Raw genomic sequence first — 20,439 nt, forward strand, 5'->3', positions numbered from 1 at the left:
AATTCCCCACTGGACTTCAAGTGTTCATATAAACTACATTTCCCATGATCCCTGTTGAATTTCCAGCTGGACTTCAAGTGTTCATGTAAACTGCATTTCCCATGATCCCTGTTGAATTCCCCACTGGACTTCAAGTGTTCATTTAAACTACATTTCCCATGATCCCTGTTGAATTCCCAGCTGGACTTCAAGTGTTCATATAAACTACATTTCCCATGATCCCTGTTGAATTCCCCACTGGACTTCAAGTGTTCATTTAAACTACATTTCCCATGATCCCTGTTGAATTTCCAACTGGACTTCAAGTGTTCATGTAAACTGCATTTCCCATGATCCCTGTTGAATTCCCCACTGGACTTCAAGTGTTCATTTAAACTACATTTCCCATGATCCCTGTTGAATTCCCCACTGGACTACAAGTGTTCATGTAAACTACATTTCCCATGATCCCTGTTGAATTTCCAGCTGGACTTCAAGCGTTCATGTAAACTGCATTTCCCATGATCCCTGTTGAATTCCCAACTGGACTTCAAGTGTTCATGTAAACTACATTTCCCATGATCCCTGTTGAATTCCCCACTGGACTTCAAGTGTTCATGTAAACTACATTTCCCATGATCCCTGTTGAATTCCCAACTGGACTTCAAGTGTTCATGTAAACTACATTTCCCATGATCCCTGTTGAATTCCCCACTGGACTTCAAGTGTTCATGTAAACTGCATTTCCCATGATCCCTGTTGAATTCCCAACTGGACTTCAAGTGTTCATGTAAACTACATTTCCCATGATCCCTGTTGAATTCCCCACTGGACTTCAAGTGTTCATGTAAACTACATTTCCCATGATCCCTGTTGAATTCCCAACTGGACTTCAAGTGTTCATATAAACTACATTTCCCATGATCCCTGTTGCATTTCCAGCTGGACTTCAAGTGTTCATGTAAACTACATTTCCCATGATCCCTGTTGAATTTCCAACTGGACTTCAAGTGTTCATGTAAACTGCATTTCCCATGATCCCTGTTGAATTCCCCACTGGACTTCAAGTGTTCATATAAACTACATTTCCCATGATCCCTGTTGAATTTACAGCTGGACCTCAAGTGTTCACTGTTCATATAAACTACATTTCCCATGATCCCTGTTGAATTCCTGCTGGATTGCGTGAAAAGCTCAACAGAGGAATGTTTGGAATGTGTTTCCTGTGTTTGGCATCATGATCACAGACAGACGTGCAGCTCAGCGCTTCAACTCTCTCTCCTTCTTTGTTTTACTGTTTTATTTCCACGGACAACTTGTTCTCCAGTCCCGCAGAAGAGTTTAGTGAGTGCGGACTGAGGACTTCCGGTGATGGCTGAGCCGCTGCTCAGAAGAACTTTCTCCAAACTCCGCGGAAAAGAACGATTCCGCCGCAAAACGGACCCAAAACTCACCGGTGAGACCTCAATTAACTGTTTTACTGTGTGTGATGCCTTTAAATATTAGTACTGTTGAAGGGAAGACTTACAGCCAAAATAACGCAACTTATCCTCTATTTTAAGAAATATATCGCTGAAAAGTGTTTTAAACTGAAATAGTTTAATGTGCAAAAAAAAGATATATATATATATATATCTTTTTTTTGTATTTTTATTTTATATTAGGAATTAAAATGTCATATCTTTGTTAAATATAGCATATACACACCCCTCAAAACTTTGGCTTTTAAATGTCATGTGGTGTAACCATCCGGAGATGGTAAAAATAACATTTAATTAAAAGATGAAATTCTTAAAAATTAAATGTTTGCATGATTTGTTCTAAATAATGTATTATTTTATTATTTAAAAAAAAGTGTAACAATTTTATTTTAAAATATGATTAATTTTTGAAAAACTTTTGTCCCACCAAATTAAGTCATGTGGTTTAACCAACATGTATGTAGAAAGTGTCACGTGACAAATCATAAAACGGAGATGACGTCATCACACCCACTAGACTGTTTGAAGATTTAAAAACGAGTCATTATATCATGAAATATCGATGTTTTTACATTTCTTTTGATTCATGTCAATTGGTGCAAAATGTTTTAATATTCGTCAAATAAAAATTCTAAATATTTGTATTTAAATGTTTTTTTCTTTGAAACATCATCTGTTTGAAAACTTTTGAGAATTTAACGATTTAATTTAACATTGCTAACATGCATCCGATTGAATAATCCGTTCTTGTGTTCCTGTGTGAACTCAACGCCCAATCCCCAATGTGCTCCAAGTCCTCGTGGTGGCGTAGTGACTCACCTCAATCCGGGTGGTGGAGGACTTATCTCCGTTGCCTCTGCGTCTGAGACCGTCAATCCGCTCATCTCATCACATGACTTGTTTAGCGCGTTACCGTAGAGACATATCGCTTGTGGAGGCTTCACGCTATTCTCCGCGGCATCCACGCACAACTCACCACACGCCCCACCGAGAGCGAGAACCACATTATAGTGACCACGAGGAGGTTACCCCATGTGACTCTACCCTCCCTAGCAACCGGGTCAATTTGGTTGCTAAGGAGACCTGACTGGAGTCACTCAGCATGCCCTGAATTCAAACTCGCGACTCCAGGTGTGATAGTCAGCATCAATACTCGCTGAGATACCCAGGTCCCCATTAATGCACATTTCTTATATTTTCCACCAGATGGCGCCATTTCACTCATGTTTATCCTGTGGAGCAAATACAAGCTTTTCCCCTATTCACTGTTTACTGTATTATAGAGACCTGCAGGACAACTGAATACATGATGCAGATACGTGTGTGTGTGTGTGTGTGTGTGTGTGTGTGTGTGTGTATTCACTGTTTACTGTATTATAGAGACCTGCGGGACAACTGAATACATGATGCAGATACGTGTGTGTGTGTGTGTGTGTGTGTGTGTGTGTATTCACTGTTTACTGTATTATAGAGACCTGCGGGACAACTGAATACATGATGCAGATACGTGTGTGTGTGTGTGTGTGTGTGTGTGTGTGTGTGTGTGTGTGTGTGTGTGTGTGTGTGTGTGTGTGTGTGTGTGTGTGTGTGTGTATTCACTGTTTACTGTATTATAGAGACCTGCGGGACAACTGAATACATGATGCAGATATGTGTGTGTGTGTGTGTAAACAACAGTGGCATTATTTTAACAAACTGCCATTTTAAAGGGTTAAAATCCTGAAAATGAATGAATATTTGGCAGTTCTGATCAGTCAGTGAAAGTGGAAAATAATATTAATATATAATATTTTTATGGCAGTTTTTTGATGCTGACATTTTTGTCCTCTAAGGAGTTTTATTTTTTGTAGAAACATGTTTTCATGAGCAGAATGGGAGATTAAACACTATTCAAGTGTGACGAGACTCGTGCATCACCGATCATCTATTGGCCCTTTTCGGTGAATCACATCTGCAAAATCATAAAACATTATTTCCAGGATTCATTCATATTTTGGATGTGTGTTTTAATGTAATTGAGTGTTATTATGGTGTTTTCTTTATGACATCACGTGTTCTGAACGCAAAAAGAAACAAATGTAACGCTGAATGTGGACTGTCACCCGCGGGCCTGATCGGATTAAAGCAGCCGCATTTACTCGCGCGATTCACCGAAAGTGAAGCGCTGCCGGCTCATGATGTGTGGATGGCTTGCCCGCGCTGCACGAGTCTGTTGGTTATACTGTGGTATCAGCACAGTTGAACTTTTCGTTTAATCTCCCGTTCAGCTGATGAAAACACGTTTCTGCGTGGATTACATCAAGATGTATATCTGAATGCAGGTGCCAAACACATCATATAAATAAAATGGTCTGCTCCTCTCTCACCGTTGCTGGCATGCCAGTGATTACCCGTCCATGTGCCAATGCTGGCACGGGTGCCATAGGGTGCCGACCCCTGATATAGATGATGATGATACATTCTGAGAATCTCAGCTAAAGCAAACTTAAATATCTCTGGGTGTAAATAAGGTTTCTCCGCAAAACTACTTTTGTTTTGTTCCCGATCATGTCGACTGTATCTGAGAAACAATTTGTGTTGATTCGACTAATCAATCAAAAGTTACAACATTACAAATATAATTGATCATAGTGTCCAAAAACATCTCCAAACAAATAAAAGATAATAATTGTACATAAGAACTAATTACACATGCAAACACAACAATGACTAAAGGTTTGCATAGCATGCAGACATGATTTTAGTCATGAGATTTCACACAATGAGTTTCATTCTGTGTCATTTGAGTCATCATTGAGTCATCATTGTGGATTATGTAATGATCTATACATCTGATTATCTTGTGTGTGGACTCGTTTGAAAGATAATCACCTCCTCTAAAGTATGATATGTGATGTTTTATGTTCCATTTAGATAGTGTGAAGTTATAAGCAAAAACGTGGCAAATAAGCGACATCAACATAACGGTCAAATACATATATTTAGCTGTTACTCGCTATATTTTTGTCTATGAGTAAAACAAATAGTCAGGTTGTATTTTACTCTTTAAGAGCTTTCCAACAACATATGACACATGAATATTTGATCAGTTTGATGTTTGCAATTTTTTTTATTTAAATAAGCAAAACGTAACACTTCTCATTTATCTGCAAATTTCAAAGCACTTGTTCAGTTTTGGTCATGCATTGTAAAGTCGAGCTTCTAAACTTTCAAACGACACCTAATGTTGTGCTGGTCTAGTGTGCTGTTATTCATATTTTGACTATGTTTTAAAGATAGTGTCCGGGGTAAATAGTCACTATGTTCTGTTGGGTCTGAGCAGTAGAATAGACGAGTTGTTAGGAGTGAGTTTCCTCTCACTGTTGAGGATGTGAGCGCTTTTCCTCTGATTAGATCAGCTCTCAGAGGAAGCTTCTTCTGAAGATATCTGCTGAGAGGAGATCAGGATCAATCTCGCCCTCAGAGGGTTTATGTTGAAGATTTGAAGATTCCTCTGAATGTTACGAAAAGAGAATAAAGTTGTTCTGGAGTTTTATGATTGTGGTGTTTATTAGTGCTGGACTCTTGACTTGGACCTGTAAAAACATTCAGAACTACTTTGCAACCATATATAGCAATGCCCTGGCAACTACCCACAATCCTCTAGCACCACTGACCTTTAGTTGAGAAAATGTACAAATCAATTTGGCTTTGTTATAGTAGAATATTCTGAAAAACGCTTCCATTGGGGAAATATCTTCAGTAGTCTGGACAGTCGTTCCTAATATAATTATGAATTCATGACAGGAAAGTGTGTTTAAGGGCAGATGAGACGCAGTACAGCAACAGGATGTCTCAAATCATGAGATGTGGGTGTTTGTTTCTGGGAACAACTCTGAATATTCTCAGCAAACTTCACTAATTATATAATCACACTGCTAAACAAACAAACAAACAAACAAGCGTCTCTATTTAACAGTTTGGCTCATGAAAACTTCACATCAGTTTTTATCATGTAAGTAATTCAGTTACTGTGTAAATCTGTAGTAAATCGTTCTCAATTATAGGGATAGTTCACCCAAAAATGACCATTGTCATACTCACCCTTGTGTTGTTCCAAACCCGTATGACTTTCTACAGTAGAGCAGAATATTAGGAACAGAGTCTCCTTCAACATTCATGCATCTTTATCCCAATTATAAGGTGGCTTATAATGCTAGTGATGATTTTGTGCACCAAAATATGTAGTAATGCATCATAATTGTCCACGCTGTGTGTGCGCGTGCGTGCGTGTGTGTATATTACATAAACGCATACATATATGCACGCATGCACATATACATACATGCATATATATACACACACACACACTTGCATGCATGCATACATGCATATATACACATACATGCATGCATGCACACACACATATATATACACACGCATGCATGCATACATATAAACATACACACACATACATATACACACACACATTTGCATGCATGCATATATATACACATACACGCATACATACACACATATATATGCATGCATGCATGCATGCACGCACGCATACACATATACACACACACACTTGCATGCATGCATACATATAAACATACACACAAATACACACATATGCATGCATATATATATTACACACGTATATACACACACAGTGGGTACGGAAAGTATTCAGACCCCCTTAAATTTTTCACTCTGTTATATTGCAGCCATTTGCTAAAATCATTTAATTTCATTTTTTTTCCTCATTATTGTACACACAGCACCCCATATTGACAGAAAAACACAGAATTGTTGACATTTTTGCACATTTATTAAAAAAGAAAAACTGAAATATCACATGGTCCTAAGTATTCAGACCCTTTGTTCAGTATTTAGTAGAAGCACCCTTTTGATCTAATACAGCCATGAGTCTTTTTGGGAAAGATGCAACAAGTTTTTCACATCTGGATTTGGGTATCCTCTGCCATTCCTCCTTGCAGATCCTCTCCAGTTCTGTCAGGTTGGATGGTAAACGTTGGTGGACAGCCATTTTCAGGTCTCTCCAGAGATGCTCAATTGGGTTTAAGTCAGGGCTCTGGCTGGGCCATTCAAGAACAGTCACGGAGTTGTTGTGAAGCCACTCCTTCGTTATTTTAGCGGTGTGCTTAGGATCATTGTCTTGTTGGAAGGTGAACCTTCGGCCCAGTCTGAGGTCCAGAGCACTCTGGAGAAGGTTTTCGTCCAGGATATCCCTGTACTTGGCCGCATTCATCTTTCCCTCGATTGCAACCAGTCGTCCTGTCCCTGCAGCTGAAAAACACCCCCACAGCATGATGCTGCCACCACCATGCTTCACTGTTGAGACTGTATTGGACAGGTGATGAGCAGTGCCTGTTTTCTCCACACATACCGCTTAGAATTAAGGCCAAAAAGTTCTATCTTGGTCTCATCAGACCAGAGAATCTTATTTATCACCATCTTGGAGTCCTTCAGGTGTTTTTTAGCAAACTCCATGCGGGCTTTCATGTGTCTTGCACTGAGGAGAGGCTTCCGTCGGGCCACTCTGCCATAAAGCCCCGACTGGTGGATGGCTGCAGTGATGGTTGACTTACTACAACTTTCTCCCATCTCCCGACTGCATCTCTGGAGCTCAGCCACAGTGATCTTTGGGTTCTTCTTTACCTCTCTCACCAAGGCTCTTCTCCCCCGATAGCTCAGTTTGGCCGGACGGCCAGCTCAAGGAAGGGTTTTGGTCGTCCCAAACGTCTTCCATTTAAGGATTATGGAGGCCACTGTGCTCTTATGAACCTTAAGGGCAGCAGAAATGTTTTTGTAACCTTGGCCAGATCTGTGCCTTGCCACAATTCTGTCTCTGAGCTCTTCAGGCAGTTCCTTTGACCTCATGATTCTCATTTGCTCTGACATGCACTGTGAGCTGTAAGGTCTTATATAGACAGGTGTGTGGCTTTCCTAATCAAGTCCAATCAGTATAATCAAACACAGCTGGACTCAGTTGAAGGTGTAGAACCATCTCAAGGATGATCAGAAGAAATGGACAGCACCTGAGTTAAATATATGAGTGTCACAGCAAAGGGTCTGAATACTTAGGACCATGTGATATTTCAGTTTTTCTTTTTTAATAAATGTGCAAAAATGTCAACAATTCTGTTTTTCTGTCAGTATGGGGTGCTGTGTGTACAATAATGAGGGAAAAAAATGAACTTAAATGATTTTAGCAAATGGCTCCAATATAACAAAGAGTGAAAAATGTAAGAGGGTCTGAATACTTTCCGTACCCACTGTATGATGCATATATATATTACACACATATATACATATACATGCATATATATATTTATACATACACACAGAGACACAAACACGTTTATATGTCATCTTATTCCATTTCAATGCTTTGGACAACTTGTAAAGCTCTAGGACATTTTCAGCTGTTCATTGTCAACCACTTTTTTGTTTGTATTGATTTAATCTATTAGTTGTTGCAGCTCTAGAGTCTTCTACTCCTTTGTGTTAAACTTCTATTTAGTATTAAAATCAGAATGGTTCCTCGTAACATGTTTCTTGTTGAAGAGAGGTGTGATATTACTTTAGTATAGCAGACTTGCTATAACCTGGAGGATGATAATATTAGCAAAAATGCTGCTATATGCAGTCCTTTTGGGATTATAGTTTCTCTTTCAACAAGCTAAACTGTGCAAGACTGGTTTCATTGTGATATTTAAAACCAGGAAAGACTTTATAAACGCACACACACAGACTGCTGGACGACTGAGGTGAGGGGTGAGTCCAGTCTGCCATGAGAGTGTGTGTGTGTGTGTGTGTGTGTGTGTGTGTGTGTGTGTGTGTGTGTGTGTGTTTTGGGGTGTTGTAATGAATGGTGAATGGGGTTGTGTGTGTGTGTGTGTGTGTGTGTGTGTGTGTGTGGAGGAAAGCCATTAGCACAAACCGCTCATTGAAATCCTCTCAACTGCACATCAGCTGTGTGCTTCTAGTTGAAATCGCTCCTTTTTTTTTTTTTTAGCCATGTTCACCACCGTAATCTTTATTTATTTTTTAACATTTTCTTTTATCTTCAAATGCAAATATCCTGCATCTTTATCTGTGATTATCTGCTATCTTGTGTAGTTTATATACGTGTTGCTTTCGGTCTGTCTCTCTCTTTTTCGTGGCTGCTTAGGCAAAACAGGAAGTCGTTTGCTTGCCCACTTAACGTACTGTAACACTTCCTGCTCAGGGAAGCATAAAGGGGGTCTGCATGTTTGTGTGTGTGTGTGTTTCTGTTTGAGTATTTAAGAAGTTTAGACTACAAGAAAAACAAATATTTTAGACCTGATTTTATCCATTAGGAATTGGTTGGATGGTGAACCGTGGGTGCTCGAGACTAGAATGAAGTCATACAAGTTTGCCTAAATAGCTATTTGGTTATTGGTTAATCATTATCCAACAACCAACTGGCCCCCTTAATTAAGGCTTGATCCCCCCCCGAAGGACATCAAAACAAGATGGTTGATTTTCAGTTGAAATTTCGGACACCCTGAAATGGGTCGTTCCATTATCACATTGCCTGAGCGGTTCAAGAAAAAGTTGAAAGAAAGTTGCTCATTCAAAGACATGCATGGACGGAAGGCTGGTTCAATATAAGACTAGGAATCTAACCCTAAACCTAAGAAACGTAAACATGATATAAGCTTTTTGATTAAGGCCCTGCTCTTGCATACCCCTCACCACTACCGATTGGACAGGTCCTCGGATCGGCCCCTTCAGACTCCTCATTGGCCTTGGAGTACTGTGAAGATGATCAGGGGTGCCCTATCCTGCTCCTGGTGGGCCACTGTCCTGATTAGGATTGGCGTAAAACTCTGCAGGACAATGGCCCACCAGCAGCAGGATTGGGCACTGCTGGTCTAGATCTAGTCATGTTTAAGGGCCGTTACTAGGCATCTCCAGAAAATCAAAGCATCACTTGTGGGTCACATTGGGTCCGATGAATCGTTAACTCACGATTCAAACACTATCTAAGACTCCAAACAGGTTCAGATCTGATCTGCAGACGTGCAAAGTGATCGCAGTCAAAAAGCCAGAACATTCAGAAGCATTTTTGCTGATGTAAACTCTTCAGAGCTCATTATTAACGAAGCTACACGATGGAATATATATATATATATATTAGTTTTGGCGTTTTGTTGTGGCGTCTTTTGTAAACCAGCAACAGTCCTGAAACACTCAATCTGTTTTGACAAAAGAAAAGACGAATTGACGGATGTTTTTATTTGGCTGTTCCAGAGGCATGCAAGCCAATGCTGAGCAGCTCTGGATCACACACAGGAGTTATTCATGGCTTCTGGAAGGGGATAAGATATTTGGCTAACTGTGTCACAAGCCACGTTCATCTTTTTGAGAGCGGAAAGAACGGATGGGGAGAGAGGGGGAAAACGGGGGAGGAGGGAGTTTAGAGCGACTTCCAGATGTGCAGGATGAGAAGGGAGAGGAATGGGGTGTGAGCGGGAGATGGCAAAAATCTTCAGCCCTCCTGTCCCATGTCTGTTTTGGGTCTTTATATAATTATTTCCGGTTGTTTTCTCTCTCTGATGCTAACATTCTGCGTAATATCATCCTAGAAATGTTTTTTTAGGGATGAATTCTCCCTAATCAAAACTGGCAAAGGTTAATGGCCTCCAGTTTCACATTTATTCATGGAATTTTGAGACTTGCTGAGAGCTGCAATGCAATGGTCTCCAATGATCCATTCTTCAAGTTTATCATAATCTTACCAATTAAGGCCAAAGAAGTCTTGCAATGTTAAATATTGTTGGTTTCTTTCCTCTTAGAATTGACTGGGAAGGTGGATCTTATCCCAAGTTCCTCAACATCTGCATCCACCTCAGGCCAAGCTGAGACGGAGCTCTCGGTTGTAGAAGATTGCGCCCGACGCTCCCAGATCACGGTCTCCAAAAAACAAAACTGGGCCAAACTTCCTTCAACATGCAGGGACCCGGCTAGTGCAGAGCTGTGTCCAAGACTAGTCTACGGACATCAGGACTGGGATTTGTGCTCAGGAAAGTCCGAGGTTTCAAACCAGACATGTAGCCAAAGGACTTTGAGTGACGATGGCTTGAAGAGGAAGCTGAACGATCTGGAATTGGAGTTTGGATGCCCCAGGACGCCATGCGATGCCATTGACGCTGGTTTACTAGAGTTGAGCCCTGCTTCTACGGCCTATACGGAAGCATGTGTCTCGTCCAGCCCGGTTAAGATCTCTGGGCAAGGTGCCTACCTCCAGCACCTGGACAGAAGCAGCAGAGCTTGGGTATTGTCCACAGGAAAGCCCCAGGCTTCAGAAGAGTCCCTTCTAACCAGAATCACAGAGTGGCGACAGGGACCTAATGCAGATGGAAATATTTGGTACAACCCCATTCCTGAAGAGGATGACACACGGTCTGGTGGAGGAGTGGATCTGGAAAAATATGGAGACCCATGGAGGAGGAGAGAGTCAACAAATGAGAAGAGAGACCAGAAGTGTTCACAGGGTTCGACTCTTGCCAGCTCGGGTATGGTCAGGTTTTCTGCCAAGAATGCTAAGCGGCATCTACTTTTAATTTCTGCTGTTATTGTTGCTAATCTTATAACATGGGTTGAATAGAGAATTACTGTTTCCAATAATATGTCTCAGATAGTAGCACTTTATTTTTTGCTTTGAGATTGAGTTGCGATTGGTGTTTTAGATTATAAATAAAAGTCTACTGTCCTCACTAAGAGATCAAATGCAAAAGCCTAGCTGAGATGGAAAGCATCCACATCCCTGAGTGCTTAATTATAAGCTATATCCCCAAATCTATTAAGCTGCTTACCTAGACACCATTTTAAGGTATCATTACCTCATGAAGGAAGCAATCTCAAAGCCCTTTTCCACCATTTGGCCAAACGATTCCAGGAGCATTTCTACTTCAGTACGGTACGATTACAATCCGTTCCTGACCGGATTTCCCAGTACAGTTAGATAACCATACTCGACCACGCTGATGGAACACCTTTAGTACGTTACAACCCAGGATTGGTCACTTGCTTTGTCCGTACAAATCCCGATTTTGCATTGAAGACAAAGAAACCAAAACCGTACCATTGAGCCCAGATTGGTACGGAATGGCACAATACACCAACGAGTACCGTTCAGCCTAATGGTTGAAAAGCGGCTATAGTATAGGGTGCATTACAGTATCTGTTTAGGTGCAATATCGTGCTGACCATGTAGAGCGTTCCAAATGCTGCTTTAGAAGACAGCTACCCGAGAAGGCAGTTGATAGCAGCTCTCTATGGTTTGGAACAAACTTGTCCAACATGCAACTAGAGCAAAACGTCCCGGTCAGAATGTAGAACCATCTTAAATGCTGTGGATCCCATTAAGATTCTAATGTTTATGTATTGGTTTCTTTTGATTTAGATCTGGTTGGGTTACAGTCTGAAAATGTTATCTCTGCTTGTGGAGGAAATTCCGACAGTCCTGGGGTGCCAAAGAAAAACCTTGAAGAAGGTGGGAGTGGCGGCAGTGTGATTGACAGGATCAAGTCTCCAGGAACAGTGCGACGACTTTCTATGAAGATGCGCAAATTCCCAGAACTAAGGCGGAAACTTAGCTTACGTTCATCCCGTAATCAGCGGCACGGACCGGGCCAAGCGAATGCCAGCAGTGCACCAGGATTGTCGGATGAGGCGTCACCCCCAAACGTATGCAAAGAATCATCCAACGTCATCAGCAAGTACCACCTGGACTCCAGTGCCCCCGCCAGGCCAAGACGCAGATCATCACGAACACGTTCTGCTAGTAAAGGAGGTTATCTTAGCGACGGAGATTCGCCCGAACTCCTGCCAAAGCAGGGCTCCGGTCAGGGGTCGAAAGGTTCACCTACAACACCGCCACACTGTGGAATTAGTGATTCACTTGCTGTGGCGGACACAGAGTCGTTTCGCTTGTACTCGCTCGCAGATCAGCCACGCTGTGCTCAGAGACTTTCGGGCCTGCTCACGGTGCATCTACTGGGCATAGAAGAGCTGCTACGTTCCCCACGGAGCGACACGACTAAAGAAGTCTTCTGTGCCATTCAGGTGGACGGGGTGACCCGAGCTCGAACCGCCCTGCTCACCTGTCGAGGGGCGTGTCTACCTCTGAACCACACTTTTAATCTGGAGCTTGAGAGGGCGCGACTGCTCAAACTGGTCATCTTAACGGCAACTGCTGCCAATGCAAACAATGGGTCTTGTGTGCCCACTGCTCCCGCCCGTAACCGGGTGTGCTGTCTGGGTGCTGTAGCCATACCTTCCCTCTTCAAGGGTAAGAGACTTCAAGTGACACAATAGTACATTTCATAATTTTTGTTCTTTCAAAAGGAGGAGGTGCAACACTCACTCTATAGGGAAAGAAGGTTCAAGAAGAACTTGAACAAATTACATTTATAAACCTTCCCCAATTACAAACAGCTGTGTCCCTCAAAGTCATTTGTTCAAGAAGATCTTGATGTCCGATGAAGGCCATGAGGTTGGCCGACATGTACTTAAGTTATAGTTATAATTTTGCTTATAGATTGAGTGTTGCAGCTCCTTCTTTTGAAAGGATGGCATTTAGATTTTTTGTTGTGCCTCCACTTTAGTTGGTTGGGCACCAACTTTTTGGTGTTATCATTTCCGTTGTCAGTTAGATCATTGGTAGCAATCACAAGCACAATTTTCACAAAAGTTCCTGCTTCTGTTTTCACTGAATTTAGCTGCATTTTCAATATATTCGACATTTGCATACGAATGGCACCTTCGAATTTTCAATTTGCTCGATGTGAATAATTAATTGGGCAGATGGATAAAATTAGTTAAATTCATGATTATTATTCAATCAGTATTTTTATAATTAGGGGAAACATTTATTCACAGAATTTTGATAAACCAAAAGCGAATTCAACGAAGAGCAAGCCAAAATGGACATGAGGGTATATCTCTGTGATGCTTTAGCATATTCATACCAAACTTAATATTTGTCATAGGCACCATGACTCGAGGGTTCCTGCTCAGTTTCGGAACAGTGCCACCTAGTGGTCACTAGATATGAAAAAAAGCATGTTTTTGCTTGTAAATTCTGAACAGTTTGTCATAAAATCATCGATTTGGTCTCATTAGATTCAGTGGGGTATAGCGAGTCCAACGATGTGAAAAAGTCCTATGTTGGCCACTTTGCACATCGCCATTTTGAATTTAGTCATAAAATGCTGTATTATACAAACGTCTTGGCGTAGCGTTATGAAACTCGGTATGTGTCTTTGGTTTATGGATGATGATGATGAAATGATAATGCTATTTCTAAAAATGCTAATAGCTATTGACTCCTTTTGCCTACTGTCATGAGACTGGTCTTGATAGATTCCGTGGTTCATGCAGAGAACAATGATACCAATTATCTCATGATCGAGCAAACTTCCTCTCCGCCATTTTTAAATGTTTTGAAAACGTACCTTTTCTAAGTTCTCCTAGACTCTGTCCGATTTGCACGGAAATTTACCTGCATCATCTAAAAATATATTCGCAGTATTTTGATAAACCGTACCGTTTTCGAATGCCGCATCAAGGTATTCGACGAAGAACCTGCAAAATCGAATGAGGCTGTATCTCCGTAACGGTTTGAGACATGTGTCATCACCATTATAACATGAGGTTACCTGCAGCGTTTTGGCGCACTGCCCCCTACTAGTCAGGAGATAACAAAAATAGATATTTTTGGCTTATAACATTTGAACACTTTTGCTGAAAAATAACAAAAATTGTCCTACATACGGAGTTGAACGATACCACGTTTTCCTATGTCGGCCATTTTTTTATTTAAACATAAAATGCAGTATTTTACGAACGACTTGGCGCATCGTTACGAAACTCAGTATGTGTCTTTGGCACAATGCTCTGAAGGGAATCAAAAGTTTCGGGACAGTGCCACCTTGTGGTAAAAAATTATAATGCTACTTCTAAAAATGCTATGCTGCTCATGGTTCCGATAATTGCCTTGACACAGGTATTGCTGCTTGCAGCTATATTTATTATTATTATTAGTGTTATCATTGTTATAAACATCACTGTTTTTATAGGTGTCATCTTAATTGAATAATTATTTAACGTATTTGCTACAAAATGGATCATTTCTGATATACATCCAATGCATAACCATCCAATCTTCAGAAGCAACAGGAGTTTAGAACAAAGTTTAGGCTAAAACATTTTATTTCTCACATCACGCTGATGAAATGCATCCTGTCTGGTTGCGTATGGTCTAGTTGCACGAGTTTAAATATTTCAACACATCCAAAAGCTCAAATCGGATACAAATATTCTGCATCCACATATGTCAAGCCAAGTCGTTTTTATTTGTGTATTGCTTTTCACAACACGCTTAGTTTCAAAGCAGCTTTGCATGCAACATCATGCATGGTCGGAACTTAACGCAGCTTGAGCGACTCTCAATTGGAAATTGTGATCTTCCGGTCTGTCATTTGTCGATTGTTCTGAAAAGTCTCTCTCTATGTCACTCTCTCCCTTCTCTCTCTCTCTCTCTCTCTCAGCCTCCCGCAGTCAGCAGTTGTGTGTGAGGCTGGAACCTCGTGGTTTGTTGTATGTAAAGTTGACCCTGCTGGAGCACTTCGTGACCCCATTCCCCCGCCTCAATGACCTGCATCCCCCCACTGTGTTTGGGGTTGAGCTGCGCCAACTGGTTGACAAGGAGGCATCGGCTCTCAAAGTCCCTCTGATCATTCAGAAGTGTGTGTCTGAGATCGAGAGGAGAGGCCTGAGGGTGAGACCAAATCATACATCCGTTTGACCAAGAAGTGCATTAAATATGTTCGTGCTATTAGACCGTTCGTTTTAAGGGAATGTTTCTGTGTGTGTAGGTCGTGGGGTTGTATCGTCTTTGTGGTTCGGCAGCTGTGAAGAAGGAATTGCGAGACTTGTTCGAGAGAGACAGTGCAGCAGTTACGCTAAACGACGAGTTGTATCCCGACGTCAACGTCATTACTGGTTAATCAACCTCATTTTTCCTGTTTAGCAGGTGTTGCCAGTTCTGTACCATGATAGATTGATAATGTTTGCCAATATCATGTACCTTAGGATGTGGATTAAAAACACACTTATGTGCAATGTTAATATTTTCCTCATGTTATGCTCAGGCATTTTGAAGGACTACCTGCGTGAGTTGCCGTCTCCTCTCATCACGAGGACCCTGTATGAAGTGGTTTTGGACGCCATGACGGTTCGTCCGGCTTGTAGAAATGACAACGACGCTCCGAGATCAGAAAATACGGTCGCGCTGCTGCAGTGTTTGCCTGAAGCCGAGCGGGTAATTCGTACCGTTTCACTGTGTGTCTGCAAACCTTGATTATATCCATTGCTGAATTCTTCATTCTGATTGGTTGATGCATGTTCCAAGGGTGTTCACTCCAAGGGAGTTTCTAATAAATATAACATCAAAGAGACGTATAGCCTACACGCATAATGGTGCTTTCAAATGAGGTACCGGGGCTTATGTTGAAAAATGGCTCCGCCCTTTTGGTATTCGCGGTCATTTTTGACCGGAGTGGCCAGATGTGAAACTCTTTATTTTTGATGATGCTAACGATACCATTTCTTCCCTGAAGCATTTCTTTTGGGATTTTATGCTGTTTAATTCAGAACCTACACTTCTACAAGTTAAAACAGGAAGAAAACATGCGAGTGTGACATGCATTGGAGGAAGATCGATGCCATCTGGTGAACAGGGCTGGACTGGGAAGAGAAATCGGCCCAGGAAGTTGAGCTGGGTGGGGGTTTGCTGTCCTTTTCTGCATAACGCGACGGCTCATTATCGCTTATCGCGGCCCATTTCGCGGCCAAGCCATCGGCCCGCTCTGTTCTCCCGCTGGCCAGTCCGCCCCTGATCGCCCCTGAAAGTGCGTCGGCCCACCGGGAAAATGCCCGGTATGCCAGATTGCCAGTCCAGCCCTGTTTAACGTCCTGCCAGTAGCAGCCAATAGATGACTGTTGACACCTACCGTGTAATCTGATAACCTAAATTTAGATCTTTAATACTTCCTGCTGTTCTATGTATATATGTGATTGTCTGTTTACGTGCAGTATGTGTGTGTGTGTGATGTTGTGTGTCTTCTGAAGGCCACCCTCTCCTTCCTGTTGGATCATCTGAGTCTGGTGGCGTCTTATAGCGACAGCAACCGCATGACGTGTCAGAACTTGGCAGTGTGTTTTGGGCCGGTTCTGTTGACCCCCACACAGGAGTCCTGGCAGGCCGGACTGACGGCTCCTTGTTCAGGGGCCCTGATGGGAACCACGTCCAGTCGAGGAGGGCGGAGCTTTGCACACAGCGAAGAGATCGCCAGCGCTGTTGACTTCAAGCGACACATCGAGGCCCTGCATTACCTTCTGCAGCTCTGGCCTGGTGAGTGTGCTCATCATTAAACCTCTGCAGTTTAATCAACTACAATGTTCGTTTAGGCTTCAGAGTGAATGAGTGGCGCGCTGTTCTGTGTGCACGTGCGGGGCTCATGATGCGTTGTTTCCAGCAATCTCGGAGAGGTTTACGTGCTGCAGGTTCACTTCAATTTGGAACGTAGTGACTCGCCTCAATCCGGGTGGTGGAGGACTTATCTCAGTTGCCTCCGCCTCTGAGACCGTCAATCCGCGCATCTCATCACGTGACTTGTTGAGTGCGTTACCGTGGAGACGTAGTGCGTGTGGAGGCTTCACGCTATTCTCCGCCGCATCCACTCACAACACACCCCATTGAGAGCGAGAACCACATTATAGCAACCACGAGGAGGTTACCCCATGTGACTCTACCCTCCCTAGCAATTCAAACTCACGACTCCAGCTGTGATAGTCAGCATCACACCTGGAGTCAGCTGAATCAGCTTGAGGACTCAGCAGGTTCCATAGCAACCAAATTGTCGTTGCTAGGAGGGAAGTCCATGGGGTCCTATGTGGTTCTCCTCGTGGCGAGTGACTCAGCCAGTCTCCTAGCCAAATTGGCCCGGTTGCTAGGGAGGGTAGAGTCACATGGGGTAACCTCCTCGTGGTCACTATAATGTGGTTCTCGCTCTCGGTGGGGCGTGTGGTGAGTGACTCCAGCCAGGTCTCCTTAGCAACCAAATTGGCCCGGTTGCTAGGGAGGGTAGTCACATGGGGTAACCACCTCGTGGTCACTATACTATCACACCTGGAGACGCGCGCAATTATTTTGGGTTCTCTTGAAATAGCCTCATCCATCCCTTGACCATGGTTTAAAAACAAATGTCATGGTTACTGCTATTTTACTATAGTAAATCCATTGTTAGTCTTCATAAGTAGAATTTTTAGGGTATTTTTGCCCCTCTGAAAACATTGTTTCATGTGTTTTTCTCTTTAGTTCCCAAAGAAAGAGTGACGGACGACTCCGACCAATCACGGTTCACTGCGGACGCCCTCGCTGCTCTCACATCCCAGAATTCCTCAATGCGACGGGCTCAGCGCGCGCCACTGCGTGTGGAGCTTCCGTCCGCTCAGGACGCGGTGGTGGTGTCACGCCGGGGGCGTGGCCGTCTGGAGAGCCCATCCTGTAACCGCTACGCCGGTGATTGGAGCGTTTGTGGGCGGGACATCCCGTCTAACGACGAGGTGGATTATGACGAGGTGGCGGGCAGCGAGAGTGACGAAGACCTCGAGCGGCGGACGAAGAAAAGGGACGTGTGGACGTCGCCTGACGGTTTGTACGCCGATGATTTTGCACTGGACTTCGACGCGCCGTTTACGTGTCGGCTGAGTCTAAAAGACTTCGATACGCTCATTTCAGACCTGGAGAGGGAGTTGGCCAAACAAATCAACATCTGCCTTTAAAACAGGACCATCGTGAGCCGTGTAGCGATTTAGCAATGTGCATTTTTCTCATATTGGCTATTGAAATACTCCACAGTGTTATATTATATGTACATTTTAAAGACGTGGTTTTAGTTTGGGTAAAAACTACAAGACAGCTGTGATCCCCAGAGTTTACGAGACGTATGCAGCAAGAAGCATTGGGCAAAGGCATCCTCCTAAGGGGCCGTTCACACTGAAGGCGTTCTTGCATCTGTTCGTGTTGTTTTTAAATTGTTCATCAATGTAAACATGCGCTACTATGGCGTCTTTGATTAATGTGGCGCGTCTTGCTGTTTATTTAACGTCTCTGAAGGAGTGTTTTTTTAGATGCCGTGTCAGTTTAACAGAATTTAAAGGAATATTCAGGGTTCAGGACGAGTTAAGCTCAATCGACAGCATTTGTGACAATGTTGTGTACCACAAAAATGTTAAACAGTGAGACACTTATAATGGAAGTCAATGGGGCCAATCTGTAAACGTTAACCTCGTGAGATCCGAGCTTGACTGCGGTGTGCATTTTCCATTCGCTTTTTGAGTTGTAACTAGTAACGCCTAAGGAACATTAAAACGAATAATTATTTTCGCTGCGCTCCATCTAGCTTTTTTTATGGCGAGAATGCAATCTTTCTGAAAGGCCTCTGGGTCATCTGTGTTTTGCACGCATTCAAAATCCGAATGCACCGATTCAGTATTCAAATGTGCATTTTTAACTAAAATGTTCAAATTTTAATTTGAATGCTTTATTGTGTAAAATATTGATGCAAACTGCCGTCCCGCTATAATGAATTGGACCACAAGTTACCACCAAATATCCACTGTAACAATCAAACTGATGTCCAGCTTTAATGTGTTTTTATTATTTGGGTATGTAACGGGGTTCTGAAGATGGGCGTGGAGGCGGCGGGAACCGGCAGAACAGTCAATATATCTTTAATGACATAAATCAACTTAAACATAACATAAAACACACATACAGCAGCCGCATGTGTGTCTCTCGCTCTACCTCTCGCTCTCTCTCACTCGCTCGCTCTCTCTCGAACTGGCACCTCCGGCTCATCTTTATCCCCCTCCCAGCTGAGTAGGGCAATTCAGTGTCTCGGCCACACCCCCCTCTTTGTCACAGGGTACTTGGTACCTTAATTGCTTTTATGGTGCATTTTGAACACATTACACGCTATTGTGAAGTAATGTAAACAAACACAAACTGTAATCAACGCCTGATGATTTTCTTATAGTTGTGGGCACTGTTGCTCTGAAGGAGAGACGAGGTTAATACAAGCTGTGCATAATGCATCATGACGCACGTGTGCGCATAATGCCTCATAAGTCACAAGTTCTTAATGAAACGGGACCATTCTTTAGGAATGTGTTCCAGCTGAAGGATGACTGCAGACAGGACGATCTGCCTTATGTTTGTGTGAAGTTTTATTTTATTTAAAGCTCTGTGTATGACTCTTATTCCTTACAGCTGGTCTGTGTTGTCGATGTTTGGGCCAAGATTTCATCAGTGTTTCCACTGGGTCATTCCGTTACGTGCCTCTTAAGTGGCTCGGCAACAACAGCATGACAATTGTGTTACGTTATATGCTCTGATCAGCCCTGTTTTACACTTTCATACATTTCTCCAGTGTCGTGTTTAATGGAGGATTTGACGTTATGAAGTTTGAGAGTTAAAGGAATGTTCCAGGTTTAATGCATCAACAGCATTTGTGGCATAATGTCGATTACCACAGAAAGAATAAGCAAATACGATGCTATTAGATTTCAGAATGTTACAAATAAATAAAACCGCTTTCCTTACTATAACGGGTATAGACAGACAAGCCACAAGACCCAGATTAAGTTTATTGTTCAACCCAAATCCCAATAATAACCAGAAAAAATTTATTATTTGTTGCATAATGACTTTTAAATATAAACAAGCCCAAAAACACACAAGGGGCTCTTAATTTGAAATGGAGACTTGGCTCTTCTACAACGCTGTATATTTAAGAATTTACCAAAATACACTTTTATAGCCTATAGATTTACCAGATGAAGAGTTTATTTCACCAGTTGAGGTTTAATTAGG

The 20,439-nt window shown here is 42.4% G+C and overlaps 1 protein-coding gene across 1 annotated transcript in view; it reads left to right on the plus strand.

Annotated features, from left to right (window-relative positions):
• The first annotated feature begins 1,223 nt into the window (after positions 1-1,223).
• LOC127626462 (rho GTPase-activating protein SYDE1-like) overlaps positions 1,224-20,439 on the plus strand; it is a 21,578-nt gene continuing 2,362 nt past the window's right edge. The window contains exons 1-8 of the mRNA XM_052102246.1: positions 1,224-1,435; positions 10,292-11,011; positions 11,902-12,789; positions 15,050-15,279; positions 15,377-15,503; positions 15,653-15,822; positions 16,632-16,914; positions 17,881-20,439. The exon at positions 17,881-20,439 is cut by the window's right edge and continues 2,362 nt beyond it. Coding sequence (XP_051958206.1) covers positions 1,351-1,435; positions 10,292-11,011; positions 11,902-12,789; positions 15,050-15,279; positions 15,377-15,503; positions 15,653-15,822; positions 16,632-16,914; positions 17,881-18,347 — 2,970 coding nt within the window. The 5' untranslated portion in view covers positions 1,224-1,350 and the 3' untranslated portion in view covers positions 18,348-20,439. The remainder of the gene's footprint in view (positions 1,436-10,291; positions 11,012-11,901; positions 12,790-15,049; positions 15,280-15,376; positions 15,504-15,652; positions 15,823-16,631; positions 16,915-17,880) is intronic.

Source organism: Xyrauchen texanus, chromosome 33 (assembly GCF_025860055.1).
Source record: "Xyrauchen texanus isolate HMW12.3.18 chromosome 33, RBS_HiC_50CHRs, whole genome shotgun sequence".
Lineage (NCBI taxonomy): Eukaryota > Metazoa > Chordata > Actinopteri > Cypriniformes > Catostomidae > Xyrauchen > Xyrauchen texanus.